The sequence below is a fragment of the Haliotis cracherodii genome, unplaced genomic scaffold (genome assembly GCF_022045235.1).
Source record: "Haliotis cracherodii isolate W230 unplaced genomic scaffold, xgHalCrac1.p SCAF_6, whole genome shotgun sequence".
Taxonomy (NCBI): domain Eukaryota; kingdom Metazoa; phylum Mollusca; class Gastropoda; order Lepetellida; family Haliotidae; genus Haliotis; species Haliotis cracherodii.
The window spans coordinates 5353172-5368387 of record NW_027266319.1 but is presented as its reverse complement, the minus strand read 5'-3'; the positions used below and the strand labels follow the sequence as shown (position 1 = coordinate 5368387).

General features: G+C 43.9%; 1 protein-coding gene across 1 annotated transcript; it reads right to left on the bottom strand.

The window, feature by feature from the left end:
• Positions 1-15216, bottom strand: LOC139445440 (G-protein coupled receptor GRL101-like). The gene is made up of 14 exons (XM_071226587.1): positions 15195-15216; positions 14370-14522; positions 12756-12866; positions 12369-12485; positions 11134-11340; positions 8839-9172; positions 7891-8069; positions 7547-7681; positions 6616-6732; positions 3978-5531; positions 2854-2993; positions 2650-2707; positions 1463-1713; positions 1-132 (listed from the first exon to the last, which is right to left on the bottom strand). Exons 1-14 carry the CDS (start codon positions 15214-15216, stop codon positions 1-3), a joined length of 3510 nt encoding a protein of 1169 aa, XP_071082688.1.

Genomic DNA, 15216 nt, shown 5'->3' with positions numbered 1-15216 from the left:
TTATTGGATGTTCCTCTTCCCCATTGTCAGCATCAGTTGAACCATGTGACCCAGCTGCTGCACGTCATGGGAGGGGTTGTACCCGTCCTTGATGGGTGTCATCTCATCACTAATGCCTACCTGGGTCATCATCTGTAAATGGGAATGTTACACTGTAAATGGGAATGTTACACTGTAAACGGGAATTTTACACTGTAAATGGGAATGTTACATTGTAAATGGGAATGTTACGTTGCAAAAACGTGATGCCATCCTATACACAAGTTCTTTCCGAATAATCGATTTGAGACCTAAACATGTTTAAAATAGTGTATAAATTCTAAACATATTTAGTATTTAGACGAGAAACACGTTCATATTCTTTGTTAAAAACTTTTCCTGGAATAGCTGAATTGGGATGGTAAGAAGACATACAACCAGTTGAAGTGTTATAAAATGAAAACCATGAAGGCCCAAGTGAAACAAATGCCACTTCAAATACCGCCCTAAAACCCGTGACTCAAAGCAAAATGGAAAAAAAAACTATTCATAGAATCCAGTATTTAATGTGCAAATATATATAGAGGAGCAAAAGAAACTATACCTCTCAGTTGATTTATCATATGACATTATCTTAAGTTAGTTATATTATATAAAAAAATGAACTGCACTGGTGCTAAGTCAGCAATTTTTTTAAAAACTTAACTAAAACTTTAAAATGTTTTTTTAATTTAATACACAAATATTGATGGGTAGCTAGAACATATTGTCTTTGAAAAATTATAAATTTACTTTTTTCGGCACTAATTATAAACAAAAAAATCAAACACGTTAGGGGTATTGTGGTTGCAAATATTTTCTTACCCCAGTCTTCATTGAACCAATTTATTTTTACACAAAACTACCTCAAGGCCCGTGTTTGCTGAAATACTGCATAAAGCGGCGTAAAACCCAACTCACTCTCTCACTCACGAAGGCTGGTCATGAATGGTACACGACAGTATATCTGTTCTAAAACAATTACATACCTCCATAGCACTTGCAAGAAGTAGGTAATAATATAAAATACAAAGATCAAGTATATTCTCTACTTTTTCGTGAACATGTCTAAGTTCTAAACACGTTTAGATTAGGTTTAGATGTTAAGCTTCAAAATAAGTACATGCATAATCAATAGTACTGTATGCAATAAAATATACAGAGGGTATATGTGGTTCTGTCGTCTAAGCGCCGTAATTCGTTATACAGAGTTGCGTCCCTTGGGCACGCCAGAAACATATGACCATAGGTTCGAATCCCGGTTCTCCCCGATTATGTTTCTATGTTTGTCAGCACTGTATCCGTGCTTGTGGTTTCATCAAAGTGGTAAATGTCTGAGACCTGCATCACTCCAGGCTTTCCTCCCACATTAAGCTGACGTGAAATAGTGTTCAAAGCGGCGTTAAGCCCAACTCACTCAATCCCATGACAGAGCTATACGCACCCCTTGTTTATAGAAGATGATTACACTATCCTCGGACAGACTGGTACACGCAAGATGGTGACTGTGCATCACCTCCAGTGACCTCGTCACCCCCTGACAGATATACAACATCTCGGTGACGTCAAGTCCTGCCAAGATGGCCGTCCTCAAACTCACGGCGCCGTCTGGCGTCTTCACGGCGTCAGCATGAGATGGCTGCCGACCACGGTGACGTCGTCGGGAGATACCGCGACTTTCAGAGATGCGGGTTGCTGAGGGGAATAATTCATAATTTTGGTTTTAAAAAAAAAAGTTTCAGAATAAGAATTATGAATACACAATGACAATTATAAAGGACGTGTTTGGCCATTCCAAAAACATGTAAAACATGGGTCTCACTTATTTAGGGAAAAACCTTATAATTGTAAAATACTGAAAAGGTGAGTGAGTGAGTGAGTGAGTATGATTTTACGCCGCTTTTAGCAATATTCCAGCAATATCACGGCGAGGGACAAAAGAAATGGGCTTCACACATTAACCCATTTCGGGAATTGAACCCTGGTCTTCCGCGTGACGAGCGACGGCTTTAACCACTAGGCTACCCGACCGCCCCTACACTGAAAAGCAAAAGTAACTGCGACTATATAAATATATTGCTTACTGACCGTTAATACTTAATAATGGTTTGTAACTTTCATGCTTTTCACATGGTACTCTTTCTTGCTACTGTTTCAGTGTGAGGTAGGGTAACAAGGAAAGTTATACCTCAGATTCACTTCCACTGTCAAACTATAACACTAACTCTAATGGAGAATGGAAATTATTTTTACCAAACATTGCTGGGCAGAATTTATATTCTTTAAATGTACATTCTAAAATACTTCTTAAGAAAACCTATAAAACACCGGCACAGTTGTCATAAACTCAGCTACGAGACTGGTGTGGTTTGTTTGATGTTTAACGCCGCACTCCGCAATGTTCCAGCTATATGACGGCGGTCTCTAAATAAATGTGTCTGGACCAGACAATTCATTGATTGGCATCATGAGCATCGATCTACACAATTGGGACACGATGACATGCATCAACCAAGTCAGCGAGCCTGTCTACCCGATCCCGTTAGTCGCCTCCTACAAACATGAGTTTGTGTCATTTAATACTGTTTAATCCAAAACAGTTTTCGAGTTTATAATTGAGGCAATATTTACAGTCATTGGCTGAGGACAGGGGGTTGGATCGTCCACTGCCTAACACTCCCCTCACGATCTGTAACAGAAGTGAAAAGACGGAAAACATTGAACCTGAAAATCATGCTGTTGATGCTGAAACCAATACAAGCCGCATTACAAATTAATTGGGTTCATCATGATTTCATAGCTTGATTGACAGGTGGGGACAGTTTAATGACCCACCTTCCTCCTAAGGTTTGTTGAGGTAGCCGATGACAGGGTGTAGAGGAGGGGGTTGAGGGCGGAGTTGATGGGGAGGATGAAGGCTGCAGTCCATGTGTACACCTCTCCGGGGATCACGTGACCTCGCATCGCCATCAGGCCTAGCAGAAATAGCAAGACAGAGCCGTGGTAGTATTTGAGATGAGTGAGTGAATGCATTGGCCACTCCATGGGCAAGTGACATGTATAGCATGTCTGGCTTTGAACACGAACCAGGTTCACAAAGCGATCTTAGTACTACGATTTCCTTCAGTCATAGTAATAGAGTTATAGGACCTTTGTGCCAGCGGTCCCAGTTTCACAAAAAGCAACAGTTGTGGTAAGACAGTCATAACTCCCATTCTTTATCAAAGACTTACAAGAAAAGATCGCTTTGTGCAAGCAAGCCTGTGTTACAAGGAAGCGATAGTGTGACCACCCATAGACAACTTCTTGGATAAGCAGTTTCAACATGCACATTAAATCCGTTCGTTCAATGAACATGATTTGAATATGAAAATTTTAAGTTATGAAGTACAGCTTAGATGCCACTAAATTCTTGATACTGCATCACCGAGTTTCAATTAAGTGTCGACAGGAACTTGCCAGCAATGGCAATGATAAGACTTCAATTTTATTCCATCTAGAGCTTTGTGCAGCATTCATACCGTTGTGTGCAGTAGCAGTGATACTTGTCTATGCCATGCATTCTATTATAACGAAGTGCGCGTTTTAACAAAACAAATCATGATTTCAGAGGAAATTATCCATCTTTAAGAGGGGGGCTCGGGTTACACTGCCGTCTGAGTCGCCGCAGTTCGCTATAAAAAGTCGCATCCATTGGGTGTACCAGAAACCTATGATCGTGGGTTCGAATCCCGGTTCGCCCCGATTATGTTTCTAGGTTTGTCAGCACCATCCCCGTGCTCGTGGGTTTCACCGAAGTGGTAAACGTCTGAGACCTCCATCACTTAGGTCTTTTCTCCCACATTAAAATGACACGTCGTGATATAACTGGAATACTCTTCAAAACGGCGCTAAACCAAACTTATACACTCAACTTCAGGCATACAAGTTCGGAGAACATTTTCGCTAGATATACTCACCCATAACACAGATAGGGAACCAGCACAGGAAGTCCGACATGACGATGAGAGACAACTTCCGGGCCAACTGCACGTCTCCCTTCTGCACCGTCACTTCCGGTCTGCCCCGGATGTCGCGGTAGATCCCAGCCTGCCCCACAGCAATGACGACAAAACACAGGAAATTGAACACAACAAACACTGCCGTTGCATATTCCCACCCAGGTGGTTTATCTCTGGTGAGGGGCAAAGCTAGACACACCCCAGAACGGGAGTAGAACCTGCCCCTGAAGTATTCCAATGGCAACAGTGGAACTCCAGCAAGAGCCAAGCCACAGAGCCAAGTGACCACACAGACCACACACGCTAGCTTGGAATTCTGGGCAAAAGCGGAGAAAGGAGACTTGAGAGCGACAAGTCGGTCAATGGTGATGATGCAAAGGAAGATGGTGGAAACCTCACTGGACAGAGTAGACAAGAAGCCAGCCAGCTGACACAGTTCACTTTCTCGCCACCAGGTGTCGTTCCAGTTGTACCATCCCCGGAAGTGGGTGTCTGCTCCAGCAATGATGAACATATAGACGCCCATTAGGAAGTCGGACACGCCGAGGTTAGCGACATAGATTCCGTTGTTTCGCTTGAGTCCGGCTCTGTCATAAATGAGTCTGTAGAAGAGAACTATTGAGTTGCCTAGCAGAGCAACTGCTCCCAACACCCACAGACTAATTCTAAGGGTGACGTTCTTCATCAAATCTGAACAGGATGAGAACTCATCAGGTGGGGGTAGACACTTCGCCTGGGTGACACTGATTGGCCGAATACAACAGAACTCGTAAGCATCGGTCACAAGATCTTGTAGTCCAGTCAGACCTGAAAACACCCCTCCATCAAAACTTTTGATAGTATTCGTTCTCAGGTCAAGACTGATAAGATTATCAAGCTCACTGAAAGCCCCAGTCTCGACCGCAACAAGACCCGTGTTGCTCAAATTCAAACGTTTTAAGTTTGTTAATCCCGAAAATGCATTTTCTTGTAGGTTGGCGACAGACAGCCCAGAAAGGTCTAAAACAGGAAGGTTCCACAGGCCATTGAAAGCTCCCGGGGAGATGTAAGACAACATTTTGTTTCCAGATAAAATTAGGTGTTTCAGGTTCCTGACACCAAAGAACACGTTCTCCACAAGGGAGGTAATCAGGTTGTTACTGAGGTCTAGATACATGAGGCTGATTAGATCCACGAAGGAGGTATTCGTCAGGTCTAGAATACCACAGTCAGACAAGTTCAAGTACAGAAGAGAATCCAGGCCATTAAATGAGTAATTCTCAAAGTCAGGAATGTTGATGCGGCTGAGGTCAAGGTTCTTGGTGTCATTGGGAATGGCACTGGCGACATCAAGGGAGAGGTGCTGACACCTAGTGGCCATATCCTGACATGTACATCCCTCCGGACAGGTGGGGTCACAGTCGCGCTCGTCGTCCCCCCTGGGACAGTGTTCTCTTCCGTCACACACCTGGTCCCAGGTCAGGCACGTCCCGCCATCACCGCACCGGAACAGGTTAGGACAGACCCAGCTGTCTGAAACATCGAAGAGGTTAACACGACAATGGCTTTATATTTTTCTATGTTAGCAGTTATTGTTAAAAGAACACGGGGTAGGTGGTCGAAACAAGATGAAAAAGTATATAAAACAAGTAGTCATGTTTTAAAAGTATGGCCGAGTAGTGGCTGATATTTAAGAATACACCAAGTTTCTTGAAGCTGCATCTTCCCGAGGCAAGGGAGATAAGGGACCATAAAAGTCCCGTTTCCACCCTTGCTGAAATAGGCTGGAATTCCGGAGTTGTATTTTGGCTGGACTAACGAGTCTTTGCTATAGTCCAATCAAAATCGCGTAACGAAATTGACATCCGGTTCGTAAACTGTCGTGCAGACTTCAGTCGATTGCATTGATGCGCCGCCAGCTTGGTTTGGCAAGGCTGGAAATAGGACTTTTATAGTCAGTTAACGCCCTTGCCTCTGGAAGATGGAAAGCTGCGACAGAGTTATATCCCTTCTTATATCGATCTGCTTCAGAAATATTTGTTTTGAATAAACATTTAAGAGACTCGATAAGAAACATAAACGTGATTTATGGTCTTCGGATCCTTAAAAAAAGGTAAAAACGTAAATTATTTCTTTGTCTATAGAGACAGCAAATATAATTAAGGATTCATAATCCTTGCGCATCATATAAACACTGATTAGGTTTATAAGGATTCAGCCAGCTTAGAATTGGTCTTCAGCAATCCATCCTTGTAAAAGGCGACTAACGGGATTAATTGGTCAGGTTCGCTGAGTTGGTTTATGTATGTCTGACCCAGACTCGATTATCAACAGACCGTCGTCATATCGCTGGACTATTGCTGAGTGGGGCGTGAAACAAACAAATATTAAGTTAAGTGTTCTGTTAACATTTTGTAAGACGACCTTGTTGATGTCCAACTCAATGGGTGGTGGGGTAGCCTAGTGATTAAAGCGTTGACTCGTCACGCCATAGACCAGGGTTCGATTCCCCACATGTGTGAAAACCATTTCTGGTGTCCGCCGCCGTGATATTTACTGGAATATGGCTAAAAGCGGTGTAAAATCCATACTCACTCACTCTCTCACTCCAACTCACCACACTGCTGCTCGTCACGTCCGTCTAGACAGTCACGGTGACCGTCACAGACTCGCCTCAGAGGCAGACAGAAACTGTCTGGACACTTCATATAGTTCACTGGGCACACGAAATCGCCTGGAGCAGACACGAAGATATGTCAGCATAATACCCAACCATTTTATTCTAACACTCGACTGAACCCGAGGTAAACTCAAGCTATTTAAGAAATAAAGGAAAAGTGGGAGTTGTTAAGCATTGTACGATAACCAACGACAACGAGTCGTTTATTTCTCATGAGATATCAACATAATGTACAACCTCTTTAAGGGTGATGATAAAATGTACAAGCTTTAAAAATATTTACCCGTATTTAAATAATGATGACTCCCTGAATAGAAACGGCAATGTCGGACAAGTCGATTTTATGAACAGGTGGGTATTCCCCGCATATTCTCACGTCGATTAACTGTACGACTGTGCTTGTCGTAAGAGGCGACTAACGGGATCGGGTGGTCAGGCTCGGTGACTTGGTTGATGCATGTCATCGATCCCAATTGCGTGGATAGATGCTCATGATATCAATCACTGGATTGTCTGGTCCAGACTTGATTATATACAGACCGCCGTCATATAGCTGGAATATTGCTGAGTGCGGCGTTAAACAACAAACCAACCAACAGCATTATAGTTGAAGTTTGATACCACTGATTCTTTTAACACATTTTGATGTTCGCCGGAGGGTCACAATATTGATCAAAATGTTTCATCACAAGAAGAGATTTATTCGTTTATAATAATAATGTTATATGTGTCTTTGTGTGTGGTTTTACAAGCCATGTGATCTTGAACATAAGCTCTGCTTTTGAAATACCACTAGCCTCCTTTGACAAGAGTTCTATGAGATTTTGTGATCAAGTGTTCATGTGCTAACTCCAGCACATGTACCTACCACAGCCGAGCAGATGGGTCAGATCACGACATCCAACCACTCCGCCGTGTTGATTGTAGTCCAGGACACACCGAGTGGCGACGTCGGCGGTGATGCCAGACTTGCACATCATCTGTGTGGTCGCGTTGTGCTTCTCTGAGACCACAAAGAGAATCACATCATGAGACAATTTAGCCAACAAGAATCAAGAACAACATGAGATTAACAAAAGCACAAAAGTCTAACATTGCAGGTGAACTGGTCAACCATTTTCCTCATGCCTTCTCCCGGACATATTAGTGCTGAGGGTGGCGTTAAACAACAAACAAACAAACAAACAAACATAAGCACAGCACAGTACCTACCCTCCACACACACAAGCGGGCCCACTGTGAAGCGGATGCTGCCGTACTCGTTCACCACGCTGATGTTGATGCCGCTGATGGGTAGGAACTGTTTGTCGACGATGTCGCCGTGGTCGTGAAGCCGTGTCGTGTCTGGTAGCATGTTCCATGCTTGTTGCACTATGACGTCACAAAAGCACCTGTGGAGAGTCATCATGTCAACGTCATATAATTCATTCTTTGTTTAACATTCTCCAACCAAAAACGACAACCCCATCCTTACAAAAAACAAAAACAAGAAAAACACAAAGGAGAAACAGAACAAAGCCCACCCCTCCCCACTATTAGTATTAAAGGGATAAAACCGCGTTATTTAATATCCAATATATATAAAATTCAATATCCTGTGTTGGATTTTTTTTTCGATGTTTAACGCCGCTCTTAGGAGTGAGTGAGTGAGTATGGTTTTACGCCGCTTTTAGCAATATTCCAGCAATATCACTGCGGGGGACACCAGAAATGGGCTTCACACATTGTACCCATGTCGGGAATCGAACCCGGGTCTTCGGCGTGACGAGCGAACGCTTAACCACTAGGCTGCCCGACCGCCCCACCGCACTCAGGAATACTCCAGCTATATGAGAGAGTAGTTATAATCGACTCTGAACCATGCGGTAGCTAAAGGTCACACTCATGTTTAAGTAAAAGCATTCAAAGTAAAAAATGAAAAAAAAAGCTGTAATCTTTTCAGAAAATACAAATATTGAAATCAACTTCGCACTTCGCCCCTCCAATAGGTATAAAACGTGTTCCCCGAAATTTGAAAACAATCTATAGTAGTTTTCAAGTTATAGGTCGCACACAAAATGTCCTTGGAAGGACAGACGGAATTCCTTGGTATAACTATATACCTCCTGTCCTTTTAGGTCGTGGTTATAACAAATAGCCCTCCTTGCAGAAAACACTCACCTCTCTTGTCCCATGTCACAAGCATACTCCAGCTCACAGCTGCAGTTGGGTTTGGAAGAGTTGTGGAAAAGATGGCGGCCTCCCTTGACGTCGAGCCAGGAGATACTGTTAGACATGGCTCTGTAAACATATTGGCAGTCTACGTCCACCCGTTGACTACAGGACTGCGACCCCTGTAGCACGTACATGACGCTGTCCATGGCAATGTTGTAGTTGATGTGATGCCGTGCGGCTGAAATTGTATCCATGACAACCACGTCCTCTTGGTCGTGATGGATGACAGTAGCAACCCTGTCTCTGCTGTGGTCGAATATACACTCCACGGGAAATGTGCCTGCAGAAACAAGTCACGTGAGGACAAACAGATCACTGGATCGTATTTTAAGTTATTCCTAACTGTGTTGATTATTCCTAAATGTGTTGGTGAGTGCGTTTGATTTTATGTCGCTTCTAGGAATATTCAAGCTTTATTACATCGGGCTTCACATGTTGTACCCGTATGTGGAATCGAACCCCCGTAACTAACCAACACTTTAACCACTAAGCTATCCGCCGTCCCCTATGATGCTATAAAATCAGTCCAAGAATATGAGAATGGGCGTTTTCTTTGGAGTATTCCCGTTTCCTGCCGTGGCAGACGAGCGTCTTTTCCCCACAACTGTCACCGCCATGTTCATACACAAACTCATTCGTCACCACTCGCCCCTTTCCGTAACCTGCAAGAAAACTCGTCCCCCCATCGATGAATGTTCATTCGTGACCAACTCGTGTTATTCCGGGACAAGCTTCTTTTGCAGGTTACGGAAAGGGGCGAGTGGTGACGAATGGATGAATGTTATGTGCGAAAATACGACAAACCAATCAGAATGCACGGATGATTTCTAGTTCTTCGTCAAAGAATCCCTCAGAAATAATTTTGATTTTACAAATGTCTTGCATCTAAAAATATACTAAAGACACAGTTAAATGTGTTCAATCATACTGTATAATTCCACACGTCCCGATGTGCTTTAAATTGCATCTGAAAAATATATGATATATGAGGAAAATGTGTGAACCATTACGCAACGAGTTGATAATTGTTTTAGGTATGCCTGTTTGCGCTAAGACGGAACCCGGTCGCAAAAATGGCCATGAGAGGGGCTATTCGGCTTATCACGGAATAACACGAGTTGGTCACAAATGACACAAACTATAACTCAGCCTGAATGAACATACACGGAAAGTGCGGCTTCAGTTAACAATAGTGCAGCCTTGTGATAACAGAATGCTTAGATTTACCATGCTTCTTAGAGTATCGGGCGGCCGGGTAGGCTAGTGGTTAAAGCGTTCGCTCGTCACGCCGAAAACCCGGGTTCTATTCCCGACATGGGTACGATGTGTGAAACCCATTTCTGGTGTTCCCCGCCGTGATATTGCTGGAATATTGCTAAAAGCGGCGTAAAATCAAACTCACTCTCTTAGAGGCTAACCATAGTACAAGTATCAGAACATGTGTATACGTGGAAATGATTTAAAAAAATCCACTCGCGTCGAGTCTGAAAAAATGTTTGAAAAATAAATGCCATCTGGAAGATGAGGCCTGACTAACGAAAACACAGATAATGATGAGAATGTGCCATGTTTTAATCAGTACCACAGTTTCGACAGTATTGTAACTGAGTCAAAATCGGAAACAAAATAATCATGGATCTTGAACGTTGTATGATCGGGTAAATATGACCATTGCTGTCCGAAAATGTTCGTTGTAATCTCACACAGAGAAGTCCTACAAATCAGTAGCGGGGGTAACCCCCACATGGATGACAGAACTTCTGCCAACAAACGGTATCGACACTTTGGACAAAAACAGGAGGTGCTCAATTAAATGTCCTGGTGTATACATATATGTAAATTTACAGCGAGAATACGATGAACTACTATCAACTGAAATTTGTTCAGGGTCCACCTTATCATGTATTATCCATAGTCAGCAGCCATATTGACCATACAATACCCACAGACTCACACACATAATACCTGCTTAAAAGGGAATACTAAATGCAAATATTCCGGGATACTGAACCTAATTCTATTATCGATATTATTTGTTATGATATCAGTGAGTGGGTGGGTGAGTGGGTGAGTGGGTGAGTGGGTGGGTGAGTGGGTGAGTGAGTGAGTGAGTGAGTGAGTGAGTGAGGTTTTATCACAGTGGGCTTCACACATTGTACCCATGTGGGGAATGGTCTTTGGCGTGACAAGCGAACGCTTTAACCAATAGGCTACCTCATCGCCCGCGACACTCACACACACCTCCATCCCCATCCGTGAGGGTGTAGGCACCGTTATCCCGTGCCCCAAGGGCGTGCCACGCCCCACAGGACGGATGTGCCCGGATCCTACACGACGTCCCCTCGTCCTCGTTGTACACCCCGCCACAGTCTATGTGGCCGTCACAGACATTGGCCTCGTGGATGCAGAGACGGTCGTAACACTGAAACGCTGGCTCGGGGCAGACATCTGCAACACGGGTGTATTGACGATCACAATGCTGTTTGTTTGTTGTTTAACGCTGCAATCAGAAATCTTCCAGTTATATGACGGCTGTCTGAATATAATTGAGTCTGGACCAGACAAGCCCGTGATTGATCCACGCAAATGGGATACACTGACATGCATCAACCAAGTCAGCGAGCTTCACCACCCGATACCGTTAGTTGCCTTTTACGACAAGCATGGGTTGCTGAAGACGTATGTTACCCCGGATCTTCATGGGTCTGTGTACATCCACCCGAATTACGTACAAAAATACATAATATCATGATAAACGTACTACAATATCTTCGTTTATGGACATTAACGTGTATATTTTAAACTGATATCCCAATGAAAGCGTAGGTATATTCAAAATGTGAACACAACATCCCTCCTTACAAAAATTATAAAGGTACCCTTTACAATTCCCTATTCTACACCCGATATACAGTAAACTACGTTTATAACGAACACGCTTATAACGAACTGACGGATATAACGAACCTACTTTTTTGTCCCGACTATTTGCTGTCGTTATGCTGTATATATGCTTTTAACGAACTACGGTTATAACGAACCAAAATTAGTGGTCCCCTTGAGTTCGTTATAACCGTAGTTTACTGTACGTATGAGTTTCTGTATGTACATTAACTAGGTCGCGTATTCCAGCAGGTCCAGGGCTATGAGGTACAATCTAGCATGTCTTCCAATGATAAGGACATTTCGAAATTTTAGGCAGCAATGACCATACCGATGGCACATGCCGTTCCTTATTTGACTTGTACATGTATAAGTACAATTGAACTCTTGTCTGTACCTATGTTTGAGATGGTTGTCATGGTGACACAGGATACGCTCCGCTTTTCGGGAACACCTGGTATTTGACGGGGTTTCATGAACACAGACTTATGACGTAGTCGAAATCGTACAATGGACTTTGCTTTTATCAGAATTCTTTTCTTTAAGATTATGGAAAGGGTTTTGTCTGCTTGGAAGATCATCACCATAGTTACCACACATGTCCTCATCTGAACCATCTTGACACTGTGTGTTGAGGTCACAGCGGTCTGACCGGGGGATGCACTGACCACTGGCGCACATCCACTCGTCAGCACGGCAGGCCATGGACGCTAGAACATCCAAGGATGTAAAAAACATCATCACAACACAGCATCATATTTTTCTTAATAGATAGATAGATAGATAGATAGATAGATAGATAGATAGATAGATAGATAGATAGATAGATAGATAGATAGATAGATAGATAGATAGATAGATAGATAGATAGATAGATAGATAGATAGATAGATAGATAGATAGATAGGTAGGTAGATAGATAGATAGATAGATAGATAGATAAATAAATAAATAAATAAATATAGCTTTATGCTGTGTACCACATTGTCTCTCATCTGATTGGTCCCCGCAGTCGTCCCTGTAGTCACACAGCAAGGTGAAGGCCAAACAGCGGCCATTGTCACATCTAAAACGCGATGGGCAGGACACGTCTGAAACGGAATCAGAGATGAATACATGTAAAACACACAATGTAGATAATGTCCAAGATTGAAGCCTGTTGCAGTATAAACATGGCAGCAGTACTGCTTTGCGATATCAGGCAACAAACACATTTTTTTAAGCAAATTGTGAGTTTAGTGGGTGCTACTGGTAGGGCAGGGCAAGTCATGCCTTTTCACAAACTCCTGGTGTCATCACTAAATTTCAGTGATCTATTCATGTAATGTTCACCTCTAATTTGCCGGTCACGCCGATGGAATCTGTTTCGTCGGAGAATCGAGACTAGTTATTCTCTGGCGTTGACATTTTATATTACTACATTTGAGAACTGTGTTACGTGTGAGTAAGCAAATATGGTTCTATACCTAGGTTTATGATATTACACCTATATCATAGCGAAGTGCGAGGCACTAGGTCTGGAACAGACAAACAATGTTTGTATGTTTGTTTTTTAACGCCGCACTCGGCAGTGTTCCAGCTATATGACGGCGGTCTGTAGATAATTGAGTCTGGACCAGTCAATCTCTCTCTCTCTCTCCATCTCTCTTTCTCCCCTCTCTCTTCCTCCCTCAATTCCTTCCCCGCTCCCTCTTCCTCCATTTCTCTTCCTCCACCACTCTCTCTTCCTCCATCTATCTCTCTCCATATCTCTTCCTCTGTCTCTCTCCCTTCCACCACTACTCTCTCCTCCTCCCTTACTCTCTCTTCCTCCGTCTCTCTTCCTCCCTCCATCTCTCTCTCCCCTCTCCCTCCATCTCTCTCTCCCCTCTCCCTCCATCTCTCTCTCCCCTCTCCCTCCATCTCTCTCTCCCCTCTCCCTCCATCTCTCTCTCCCCTCTTCCTCCATCTCTCTCTTCCTCCATCTCTCTCTTCCTCCATCTCTCTCTCCCCTCTCCCTCCATCTCTCTCTCCCCTCTCCCTCCATCTCTCTCTCCCCTCTTCCTCCATCTCTCTCTTCCTCCATCTCTCTCTTCCTCCATCTCTCTCTTCCTCCATCTCTCTCTTCCTCTGTCTCTCTTCCTCCCTCCATCTCTCTCTCACTGTCTCTCTCCCCTCTTCCTCCATCTCTCTCTTCCTCTGTCTCTCTTCCTCCCTCCATCTCTCTCTCCCCTCTTCCTCCCGTCTCTCTCTTCCTCCATCTCTCTCTTCCTCCCTCCATCTCTCTCTCCCCTCTTCCTCCATCTCTCTCTTCCTCCGTCTCTCTTCCTCCCTCCATCTCTCTCTCACTGTCTCTCGCCCCTCTTCCTTCATCTCTTTCTTCCTCCCTCTCTCTTCCTCCATCTCTCTCTTCCTCCCTCTCTCACTGTCTCTACCTCCATATCTCTCTCTTCCTCCCTCTCTCACTGTCTCTTCCTCCATCTCTCTCTCTCTTCCCCCCTCTCTCACTGTCTCTCTCCCCCCTTTCTCACCCCCTCCGTCTCACATTGGGTACTGTGGATTAACAGGGTTTTCTGACACACATGTATGACTACAAAGTACATATTACGTATTACCGCAGCTACGTTCATCGCTGCCATCTGTACAGTCCGTGCGTCCGTCACACCACAGTGTCCGGGAGATGTACTCGCTGTTGTTACACCGGAAGTAGTACCCAGTTTTCTGCGCAGTCGCATTGAAGCTCACGTTACGCACGGCTCCATCTGGAACTGAAGAATTTTATAATATCATCATAATCATTATGATAACAATCATTTTGAATGTTGACTGAATCGCCTTTAAAAAACTTATTTTAAGACATTGAAATATGGAATAATTATATTTAGTGGCTTCAGATAAGATGGGACAATTGCAGTATCAACGGTTATTTGAAGGTTCGGGTAAGCTGAAGTATCTGTATAAACTGTTAAAAACTACATAGTAAATCAATATGTTAATAGGTGAGGTGAGGTGAAATAGGGTTTAACGCGGCGTCTACGATTATTGCGATTGTAAAGCAACGTGTGTGTGTGTGTGTGTGTGTGTGTCTGCGTGTGCGTGTGTGCGTGCGTCTGCGTGCGTGCGTGCGTGCGTGCGTGCGTGCGTGCGTGCGTGTGTGGCTGCTGTAGTCCGGACTGATGCCGATTTATAGTGCTCGCTCACTGAGATACCATGCCGCAGTTTAACATGAATACCCCACTCAGACACAGTATACTGACTCCGAGCCGACCAGTCCTTGTTTTAGCCTCTTAATGCCGAGCGCCAGACAGGGTAACAAAAAGTAACACCTCTTTACGCCTTGTGGTACGACGCGGCCGGGGTCCGGGCGGGCGCTCTATCACTAGACCACGGAGGCGGTCGTAACAGACTGACTTGACTTTGACAATACCAGGGCTAAAAACAGGTATCGGAGAAGAAATACAT